Source organism: Schistosoma mansoni (assembly GCF_000237925.1).
Source record: "Schistosoma mansoni, WGS project CABG00000000 data, chromosome 1 unplaced supercontig 0010, strain Puerto Rico, whole genome shotgun sequence".
In the NCBI taxonomy this organism is placed as follows: domain Eukaryota; kingdom Metazoa; phylum Platyhelminthes; class Trematoda; order Strigeidida; family Schistosomatidae; genus Schistosoma; species Schistosoma mansoni.
This window is the reverse complement of record NW_017385987.1, coordinates 1,149,932-1,162,345: the sequence shown is the minus strand read 5'-3', so window position 1 is coordinate 1,162,345 and position 12,414 is coordinate 1,149,932. Positions and strand designations below refer to the sequence as shown.

The following is a 12,414-nucleotide window of genomic DNA, read 5'->3' as shown; positions in this document are numbered from 1 at the left end:
GCTCAACGTCGTGGATTAGTTGAAGTTAGACATTAACACCGTTGGATGCCGGCTCAGTGGTCTAGAGGCCAAGCGCTCGCGCGCGAGACTAATAGGTTCTGGGTTCGAATCTCGCGAGTGCGAGATCGCGGATGCGCACTGCTGAGGAGTTCCACAGAATAAGTTATTTATTCAATTATGCTTTGTAATATATTTAAGTTTTCTACTGAATTTAAATAGATGTATTATTTGTTAATTGGCTAAGTATATTGTTTAGTTTTAATGATCTTCACGTAAACAATTATACTTCAACCTCTTAGTAAGTATGTTTATCATATATATAGATAAATTAATTCTTTTTCTTTACTTATGATTATAATTTGTTCATTACGGTTGAACTAATCTTCACTTACATTACAATTTATCTTTCTTTTTAAACAAAAAAAAACTGAACAAAATGTCTATAAATGACTCGAAACAAATCATCATTTTCACAAACTTATGAAGATGTTATTGTTGGTAAATCTTGCTTAATTGTTTGTTTATCTCTTTTTATAAAAAACAAACAAACCCAAGTTGTTGCTCAATCACAAAAATAAGAAAGTTAAATAAGGTGACATTTTGATGTATTCACACAAATACAATCAAATGTCTAAATAATGACACATTAATCCTAACACATGTACAATTATCAACCGTTTTTGTTAGGTTTGACACACTTGATTGGGAAAAGAAAACAATGAAATAAATACTGTACATTTTGTCTATGACACTTTTAACTTAGAAAAACAAAGAGGTATCTCTCATTCGAAGCATTAATTAATAACTTATATCGATAATAAACAAATCGACTTGTTATGATTTTGTAGTTCATACCAGTTGTAAAGATTATATTCAGCAATCCAACACATTTATAGAGTAGCTGACACCTATGTTTATAAATGCATAGAAAACCTTATTTACTCTCATCGTATAAGCTATGACTATATAACTGACTTATCATTTCAATCATTGTAACGTTAAATACTTTTCTTTTCCGATTATTTAATAATCAATATTTGTGTATACACATCTTTATCAATAGGAATGAATAGATAAATCATTCATGATCTTCAAGATCCATATATCATTCATTTTAATCAAGCTGATGACTGAAATTATATATCTCAACTTTGATTCTTTATAGTTCTAACTGTCATGGTTAGTAAGTATAACATTACCATTATTGTATTCTAGTGACCATAAGAAGAAAAAAAAAGTAGAAATGTCTGAAATATTTTTTGCACCTGTATAATTTATATTTATTTGTTTTTTTAGAAAAATCAGGTTAAATAAATACTGACTAGTTCTAAAGTGTCATTCATTTCAAACATTCAACATTCAATGATTTTAATCTCTTATCAATAGAAAGTGATGATACCTATTAAATGTATCTATAATTTTATCTGTCCAGTTTTAATCAATCTAATCTCTAAATTTTATATGAATACTAAGTAAATAGGTATCCATACTGAGTTTTTTTCTTTTACACTTTATAAATGATGATTAAACTGTGGATAGAAACTTGGTATAGAATAATATTGACTATTTAAATACTTTTCTCATCCAAAAAACAAAGTTTTACATTAGTATTTAGGCTGACCTATAAAATAGCGTTGATTAATGAATACATTTATAAATGTTTTACTGATGACTGAATCTCATTAAAAGTTGTCTAAATGTGGACACATTTAAAGTATCCCTCACAATCCTCTTTTCTTTCTTTTTTTTATTTACCAAAGAATATTCATGATTCTAATGGATTTTTGAACTAAATGTCAAAATCAGTGAAATTTTTTTCAGTTATAATAAGAAAAGATAATTAGAGACCCTTTTATTGGGAATATTGGTTAATAAAAGTTTTGATCTGATGAGAGACCAATAGAATATCTTACAAGAGTTTTTTATATTTGTTATAGTTTCAAAGAGTTTATGATTTTAAAACTTCTTGAGAATCATACATTACCTTACCATGTTTATCATTCATAAATTAATTGATAGTTGAATATGAAACATTGAAAGGATAACTAAATTAATTTTAAAATATCTCTAGGAATGTTCACAATAACTTGAATAGTTGAAAGCGTGAGTCAATTGCTGCTAGACCACCAGGGAAAACCTGGAAGCACTGCTTTAAGGCCGTTTCGTTCTATTATGGGACTCCTCAGCAGTGCACATCCACGATCCCGCATTCGCGAGATTCGAACCCAGGACCTAACAGTCTCCCACCCGAGCGCTTAAACACCAGACCACTGAGCCGGCATCCAACGGTGTTAATGTCTAACTTCAACTGATCCACGAAATTGAGCAACCATTCACCAATGTCTTCAGTGAGTTGATATTTCACAACAGACGTGGTTTGAACTCCACTGGTCACTGCTTCTCACTAGAACTCCAGGATTTACCTCTCGAAGTCAGTCACTAGTGAGCATATGATTATCATTATTATCAGAAGGGGTTTTGTGGAGATTTAGTATTTTCATAGTTGAAAGCGTGAGTTTATGATTCCAAAACTTCCTGACAATCGTACAATACATTACCGTGTTTATCATTCATATATTAATTGATAGTTAAATATGAAACATTAAAAAGATAACTAAATTAATTTTAAAATATCTCTAGGAATGTTCACAATAACTTGAATGACTATCTAGTAGATTTTCTCTCGTTCACTCAGATCATTTTAGGACTCAATAGTCTAAACAGTAATTTACATTTTAAGCAAACAGCACTGTTTAATTTTTATAGTTGAAATCATGATTCAACTGAAGCTAGACCACCATGGAAAACGTGAAAGCGCTCGCGCGCGAGACTGATGGATCCTGGACTCGAATCTCGCGAGTCGGGATCGTGGATGCGCGCTGCTGAGTAGTCCACACTAGGACGTAACGTCCATCTAGTGCTTCTAGGTTTTCCATGGTGGTCTCAGTCAGTCAGTCAGCTACAACGTAGGACCAGGCACATATATGCATCGGTCCAAGTTGCCTTACATCGTTAGCACAACAAGATGAACACCGGATTCATAGAAGTAATTAATTTAGTGGTGGTAGTATATAAAGAAAGGTTGTATATAAGGATATAGTACAGGAAGGAAGAGAGATATGAAGCAATTTTAATCTCAAGGTTTAAGGGAAGATAAAGAGTGTATACACCTACACCATTGTGATCGATTCTGAGCCATGTCACCTAGAGTCTCCAACCATTGGTTACGATAGTCACGCGGACCCCAACCAGGTAGTCTGCATCTGCCAACATGGCTCAGACTAGAAGTTAGTGACTTCAAACACTGATGCCATGTTTTGGTTTGGCCGCCCCTAACTCTCTTCCAACCATCCCCAATACTAGTCATCATAGCGCGTCGTGGTAATCGGTGTTCAGGCATACGTAACACATGGCCCAACCATCTCAGTCGATGAAGATTCATGACCTCATCAACTGATTTACCATCGTTCATAATACCCTGCGTCTAACCTCACTATTACTTACCCGGTGATCCCAGCAGATGCGAGCAATATTTCTAAGACATCTGTGGTCAAATACTAGTAACCTACGAGTATCTTCTACTCTTAATGGCCATGTTTCACAGCCGTAAAGTAGAACAGAGCGAACTACTGCGCAGTATACTCGTCCCTTAATTGATAGACGGATATCTCGTCTTCGCCATAGGTGACGTAAGTTGACAAAAGCCAAACGAGCTTTTTGAATCCGTGCAGAGATTTCGTCAGACACCAACCCATTAGGGCTGATCAGACTTCCAAGATAAGTGAAGTTGTCGACGCGTTCGACTACTTCACTCCCTATCCTTAGTTCGGGTGTTGACGCAGGCCAGTCCTGGAGTAACAATTTACATTTGGATGGGGAGAAACGCATCCCAAATATCTTGGCATTATTACTCAGTTCTAACAGAAGACTCTGCATTTTGCCAGAGTCTTCACCAAACAGGACTATGTCATCTGCGTATTCTAAGTCGCTTAGTGGTCCCCCTGGTAGGAGATCAATTCCTGAAAATTCAGTCGACGAGAGTGTTATTTCCAGCAACAGGTCTATAATGAAGTTAAACAAAAATGGGGATAGTGGACAGCCTTGACGTACACCACTTGAGGTTGTAAAATCATATGACAGTTCGCCATAAGCTCTCACTCGACTGATAGTGTTCGAGTAAAGAGCCTTCACAAGGTTTATGTACTTCTCAGGTACATCTTTCAATGACAGACACTGCCACAGAACCTCTCGGTCTACAGAGTCAAATGCTGCTTTCAAGTCAAGAAAAACTATCATTGTCGGACGCCGATAAACGTGTCTGTGCTCTAAAACTTGACGAATGGTGAATATGTGGTCGATACAGCCACGACCAGGTCTGAAGTCAGCCTGATTTTCTCGTGTTTGCAGTTCGTGAGTCTTAGTTAGGTGCCCGATAATTATTGAGGCTAGTATTTTAGATGCTATGTTAGTCAGACTAATCCCTCTATGGTTATCGCAGGATGATTTTGACCCCTTTTTATATATTGGGACAATAAGTGATTGTGACCAGTCGGATGGGATTACATCCGTCTCCCAGATTTTAGCCAGAATATTAGTCAACCTAATCGCTAAAATTGGACCACCATATTTAAAGACCTCTGGAGCCAATCCATCTGGACCAGCTGCTCTTCCTCGTTTCAAATTACCTATAGCCTTTTGAACTTCAAGTAGGGTCGGGGGGCCTACTTCAATGTTCCATTCAGGTTTTCTGGGAATAGTGGGTAGTTGTGCAGTAGCTGAAGGCCAGCTAAACTGCTCCTTGAAGTGTTCCGCCCATCGTTCTAAACGTTTGGGTTGAGAGCAGATAAGGGTTCTGTCTTTTTCCGAGATTGTCTCACTTACACTTGACTTCTTAATTCCAGTTTCTTTTATTAGTCTGAATAGTTGCCTGGTGTTGCCTACAGCCGCTGCCTTTTCCATCTCTTTTGCTTTCGTTGCCCACCACTGCTCACGATCGTTCCTTAGACTTTTAGTTAACCTAGATCTAATTTGTTTACGCTCTTCGTCATGTTCAGAGCCTGATGGGATGAGTTTACGCGAATCCATCAGTGAAATAGACTTAAAAGAAATCCATTGGCTTTTGGAGCCCTATGGTTCAAATGACTAATAGATGTTACTGCTGTTTCCACAGCTGTTCGTATGTCTTTCCAAGCAGTATCTGGGTCAGTCTTGTTTACAGAACTGCCTAGATGTGAACTCAGTTGTTTCTGGAATTCGCATTTGGCTTTCTCGTCCTCCAGTTCAATCCTAATGGGTCTTCTTAGTGTACTTTTCCTGCGTCCATTGAGGCGCAGACAAATGTGCGCTCGTATTAAAGCGTGATCAGAGTCTAAACAAGTATTCCAATACGAGCGACAATCTTCTATTGAGCCTCTCCAACGATGACTGATGACAATATGGTCTATTTGAGTCCATCGTTGGTTTGGTGCAGGTGGTCGCCATGTTAGACGATGTCTCTCCTTATGTTTAAAATTAGTGCTTGCCAAAAATAAACGATTGTCTGAGCATAGTTGCAACAGACGATCACCATTATCGGTTCGTTGAGCCGGAATACTAAAACACCCACCTAAATGTCTTTCTGTTTGATTTAAGCTGCCTACCTGGGCAATAAAGTCACCCGCTACGACTACTATGTCTGAGCGCTTAGCTTTCTGAAGAAGCTCAGAGAGCTTTCTGTAAAAGTCATCTTTCACCTCATCATGGCTACAGTCAGTGGGAGCGTAGGCAGAAACGACGAAAAGGCAACGACGTGTGTCCCTATCCTTCCGAGTTCTTACGGAGCCATTTAGCCGGACAGCACACAGGCGACTGTTAACGGGGATCCATTCTAGTAGTGCTTGTTCTGCCCTTGTATTTAGTGCTATGCCTTCACCTGCAAGTCCGCGAGAACTAGCCAACGGGTCGCCAGATACACGGAGGGTGTATTTCGTTGGCTGTCCATTTTGGCGAGGTGAGGTCAAGTGAATGACCACACTGGGATCCTGTATGCGTGTTTCGGAGACACAGCATACATCAATGGTACGAGATTCTAGGGTTTTAGCTAAGGAGGCCTGTTGACCGATTTGGCATAAGGTACGTACGTTGAAGGCTCCAATGTGTAGTTTGGAGTGAGGTTTTAGTAGACCTGGGACAGCTTTTCGCGCACTAGAATCGTTGGCCATGGTGACACTTGAGGAGGAAACCGAAAGAGGAAGTTTAGTGTTGAAAGTCAAGGTAGAAGGAATAGTAGGAAGTGAAGAAGGAGATTGATTATGAATACAGTGGTCTTGAGTGTTGTTAGAGGTATGAGGGCAGTTATCACTTCCCGGTTGCCCACACCGTGGAAGGATTCTTCTAGAGGTACCTGAAAAGGAAATTGGGTTAGAAGTGGTCTTAATGACCTGAGAGCGTGACCGCAGTGCCCAAGGGACAACTGCTTGAGGTCGGTCACACACGACCTTTTTGTGGGTAGTTTTTGTGTTAGCTCCGTTCTTTAAACGACCTTACCGCCGGAGACGGATATCCGTGGGATAAGGCGAGGTGTGCATTTTTAGGGTCGACCTTTTCTAACCCCACCCCTCCTTGTGGGAAGGCAGCATCGCTGTCATGCTGGTTGTCTGAAGGAAACAGCTTACTGCTGTCACACCTCTGTACAGTCGGCAGTACGACTTCGCCTTCGGACCTTGGGTTTGCTGCTTTTAGTCTCACCGCTCTTCAACCGACCTATCTGGCATGGTAGGACCTCGAGGAACGATTGTTCCAGCCAGCATAGCTCGATTGCTTCATCACGATAGGCAAGCCCGACCACCACGTCAAGGTAGCAGCAACGGTCGGGCCATGGTGGTCTAGCTTCAACTGAATCGTGATTTCAATTATAAAAACTACTAAAATCTCCACAAAAACCGCTTCTGATAATATTATTTAGCATTAATCATGATGCAATTTACTGAATACAGAAACAATAAAAAAAAATCTTTCTTGTAGTAGACACATCATTTTATTACGAATTTCTGGATGAGTTTGATGAAATCAATCGCCTTCAAATTATATAATCAGTTTAATTAACAAATACTAAAATCAAATTATTTCAGAATTAGTGTTGCATACAATATGTCAGCCGGGTGTTATCTTAATGTTGTGTACCCCGTAAATTATACTATTAGAATCTTAGTGATTATTAACAAATGCCCATGAAATCATATACACCAAAAGATTTTAGGATTCGCCATTTTTCACGTGCCTAATTTTGATTTACATCCCTTCATCAACAGTAGATAAGCCAATCAAAACACTAAATGCACACAATCATTACGCATGAACTGTTTTCTCATTGGATCATTTCTATATACGCACGAATCAAAATAACATTTCTGACACAAGCTACAATGTCATTGGCTCATTCATCAACACGCGCAAATCAATCCAAACAAAAATTCTTATAAAAATTCCTGAATTTCAGATGACCACACAGTGATATTCACTATGATACCTTACACTGAATCTTGTGGGAACTATACACGTGTACCACCGATTGCTAATATACACAGCTCCTACCACATACAACAAATTAATTCGAATGGATCTAGTTCAACTTGTGCATCTAATGAAAATACCATCTGTTCTCGAAGAGGAAGACGATCAAATGTTCCACCTGAAATCAGAGAACAAACACGTCGGGTGAGTATGCTTGTCATGATTATTACACTGTGATGATAACTTAATGTATTGGTGTGTGTTTTAAAATGACTTGATTTATTTGATGTTAGCTGATTTATTGATTATCAGATGGTGAGAGGAATAATAGGTCATATGGTTTTTTGAGTATGTGTGGAAGTAGATTTAATGAGGCTACAGAGAATTCCATAATTAAATTGACAGTTATGTAGCTAAGTTTTTGATCAGTAGATAATAGTACTGTTATGAAATGGTTCGTGTCATACAGAACTGTGTTTGATCTGAATCTTTCTGCTCCTCGAAGTACATGGTTAGTAATCTATATGAGGATAGGCGACTTTTTCCATGTGAGTAGGTTAATACCTAGGAAATGAAATGAAGCTTTTTCTTGGCAAGTTCTAGTTGTCTTGTCGAATAATTAATTATCAATAATAGTGAGAATACTTAATTGTTTTTATTGTTCACTTTGTAATCAGTTGAAGAAACAAAATATGGAACGTAGACGACGTGCATGTATCTCCGATAAAATGAATGCATTACATAATTTAGCAATGGATCTAATTGGAATTGATGTAAGTTCCTTATTGATAAACTCATATTGATTTAATTCAAGTCATGTTATACAACTAACTTTATGGATTGTATTTCGTAATTATTAAGTAAATTGGTGATCTGTAGGGTCATTTCTCGGTATTGGCGTTCTGAGCTAATAGAATATATTAAGTTAATAATGCACAAAGAATAGCGTGTTCTAAATCACAATATGGGAATTTCTAATAGAAATTACCCTGGTTAAGTTTGATCACGCTATTCTTTGTGCATTATTAACTTAATATTGAACACTTTAATTGATCACATTATATATCCATTTGTATCTTAACTCAAATTTGATCATTTATACAAATTGTCTCAGTTATTTAGGTTTTTATTATTCAGATTTAAATATCAACTAGAATACATAGTCTTCAGCCTTTATAATTTCATGAATAATGGACCAATTAATTTTTTTCACTTTGACATAATTAACACCTATTTTCGTCTAATTTGTTTATTAATAATTACATATTGCCATTCAGCTTTTAACACGCCCATAAACACCATCATAATGCAGAACAATATTATTAATTAAATAATTTGTATATGTATATACTCAATGGATTCAACGTGTTCAATGTTAATTTGGTAAATTTCATCTTCGTTACACTAAGAATAAATACCTAGTACAATGTTGTTGTACGTTAGCCAACAACTGACTATGTTACTTTGACAAATAATTGTCAACAAATTTGACTTTGGTTAGTCTAGGATAATTCAGTATGAAAATGATGACTGCTAGTTACATCTGGATAACACATTGAGGTTTGAAGAAACCAGTACTTGCTTCAAATTTCAATATGAACAAAAATAATGAGATTTAAGGCCATTCAATCTACTAGTTTTAAACAGTAACCAAATATGTGTCCTACACTCCCATCGCTACTGACATGTTTAAAATGCATAAATTACAGATGATCATGATGAAAACATCATTAAGAAAGATTATCTTTATATATAAAACTATCTATTATTCAATTTACTTAATTTTATTTTACAGCCAAACAAATGTCATAAAGTTGAAAAAGCCGATATCTTGAATTTATGTCAAAGTGTCTTTGAAGGAATTACAAATATAGCAAAAGATGAACCTAGTAAGTAATATCCTCTACCCTTAATGTTAATATTTTTTAGTGGATTTGTTTGATTCTGAGAGTGAATGAAATGGAATTGATGATAAGCAACTAATTGAATAAATGATAAAGAATACACTATGTGAATAGCCTAGAATATTTTAAATAAATAGTATTGCACAGGAGTACGTCTATATATTACCTAATTTCAATATATACACGATTAATTATTAATCGTCGTGAAACTGAGAAAACTCAAATTTGAGATAAAAAAAGGATTTATTTAATCAAGATTTACCATAATTATCAATTTTATCATCGTTTAAACAGACTTTCATATAGATATCATTACCATGTTTTGATTTGATAATTTTTTTGAGTCGCGAAACGTCAGAAAATCTAATTTTTCTACTCATTGGGATATTACAAATATATTATTTATTTAGTCTTTGATATAGTTCAGTAGTTTTGTCTTTATGTTTTATTGCTTGAAAGATACGTAACCTTAGGTAATCCTAATTATTCTTATTCCATTTATAGAATTCCAAGAACGTTTAAGAAAATTACGCTACAATTTGAATGAAATCCCAAATTCTTCTTCAATAGCCTCAACAACATCGTCATCGTCATTATCTACATCAACAAATAATTCCACATCAAATCTCAATGAAAATATGAATGTGAATGGTAAAGATAATTCACTAAGAAAATTTACTCGAAATTCACATCAACATCGTTCCTATCATCAAAGTCAACAACACTCACACTCTACTAACAATATTTCCTCTTTTCCGACTACTGGTACTACCACTACTGCTAATACTAATACTCAAATGTTCAGTACATCAACCATCTCACCTCCATTGCCAACTATTGATCAGACAATTGATGAAGACGATAAAGAGAACAGAATACCGAGATTATTAATTAAAAGTAATTCGTCGACTGGAAATTACAACACACCTTATCTTAACAATGTTACTGTCAATAGTACTTGTAATGTAACTCCAATCTCCTCCTACGTCACTCATCCCTCATCCTCCTACTCCTCATCTTCATCAACATCATCGAAATCATCATTCTCATCATCTTCTGTCACATCAACTCCCATAAATAATCTGCATTCACGAGTTAATGGACTGATGATGCAATGGCAGTCAACACCGTTACAGTATAATGACAAATACAACTCCTTATTGAGTGATTGTGATAGTGGTTTCTTCAGTAGTGGGATTCAGTCAGTGGGATTCACACCGAATGCGAATAATGTAGTTGGTGTTGGTAGGACAGATATCAGTATAGATTCTGTTCAGTGTACAGACTTGTGTTCTGTGAATGTATCAAACACAGATCAGAGAAATTGTAATGTATTTATGAGTTGTATGGGGAATATGTCGTCATTAGCACCTTCATCATTGTCATGTGATGGTCATTTGTCAGCTTTCAGTGTCCCTGTAGCGCGATCGGGGTTAGCTGGAATGAATAAATCCATTGGTTTACATCCTACCAGTGTTGGACATGGTAAAGTGGATAATGCATTTGTGGTTGATTCTATAAGTTGTACGCAAGGATTGATTTCTTCATCTACTGGAGTTTCATCTGAGACGATAAGTACTAAAGATCCAGTAATGTGGAGACCATACTTAGATTAGAATTGATAATGATTTCAGTTATTTTTCTTGTAAATATTGTCAAAAGATTTCATTTTAAGATTATTTTACATTTGATTTTTACTACTTATTTTAAACAAACCGAACAGATGCCAATTTGTATTTTTGAATTATGTACAGATTTTTATTAGAGTTTTTCAAGTAATGGAACTGAGCATTTTATCCATAATTCAGAATTTTTTAAATATTTGTTTCAATAAATAATTCTGCGTTAATTAGAGTGGGTAATTACCTTCATTCCACTTAGGTGTTTGTAATTAGAACATTTGTTTTTCGAGTTATTGTCATACCGTGCGATGTCAATTGGTAATTTGGCGAGTGAATTCAGACACATTCAAGTTTGTCTATTATTGATATTTTACATAAAAATACCCTATTTGCGCATAAACTTATTTTAATAGTCATTAGCTTAGATAAATGTTATTCATGTTATACACCAATTGGAAAGCAACAATTTAATAGGTAATTTAGGAAAAGTTTGCTGATTCATTTCGGTATTTAGTTAGAAGATAAGGCTACCACGTGTTTGTAGATTTTATTTCCGTGCTGGTTTCTCTGAGTTAATAAGTAGAAAAAAATGCCAGAAATTTAGTCGTCGGTCTATACCAATATTTATTATCAAACACCAAGTCACGTGGTTTATAATGTACAAAATCATATAATTATGGTGTTTGAGGAGAAATTGTTATTACACAACTATCCATTATTATAAGGAGTTTCGGTGTATTACAGAGGTTTTCAGTACGAAATATTCATATTAAAAGTATGAAGATAACTAAATAAACAGTTAAGCGATTAACTATATTTCGATATATGAGTTTATGAATTCAGTTATCCAGTTAGCATGAATCATTTTTAGATCGAGTTGACAAGTTAGTGTTCATCACTTATAACAAAGAAAACTGAAATCGTAAACTAGTTTATCCTATGATCTTTGGTACTACACAAACCTTAGTTTGATCCATTTGAAATAGACAGTTTATTAGAGCAGTTTTATGAATCATTGTGCCACAAAACATACACTCAATCCATCAACGTGTCACAATTTCGAAAGGAAGTGAATATAGCATTGAAGTAAAGGAAAATAAATAATCACGGACTGACTTTAATTAGATAACCATTAACATCTAAACTCAATCTCCAATGTAAAACTCCTAACTTAATAATCCGTACAAAAACTCTATAATAGGTGTAATTTAGTGTTCAAGTGAGATGTTTATGAATTTACTCCAAATTAAAGTTGGGTTTAAAAGGTCATTGAAAACTATAAATCACTGGACGGGTGTTTTATACTGGTGTGATATCTCTCGGTAGGGTTTTCTTTCAATCTTATCGGCGATCGAAGCACTGAACAATGAAGTGTGTACTATAGATAAATGTTACAT

At 35.5% G+C, this 12,414-nt stretch overlaps 1 protein-coding gene across 1 annotated transcript; it reads left to right on the top strand.

The window, feature by feature from the left end:
• Positions 1-7,500: 7,500 nt before the first annotated feature.
• Positions 7,501-11,011, top strand: Smp_132800 (STARP antigen, putative; the record flags this gene model as incomplete). The annotated part of the gene is made up of 5 exons (XM_018791957.1): positions 7,501-7,695; positions 8,169-8,264; positions 9,287-9,380; positions 9,900-10,360; positions 10,517-11,011. The coding sequence occupies 5 exons, from the start codon at positions 7,501-7,503 to the stop codon at positions 11,009-11,011; spliced, it is 1,341 nt and encodes a 446-aa protein (XP_018644865.1).
• Between the last annotated feature and the right edge of the window lie 1,403 nt (positions 11,012-12,414).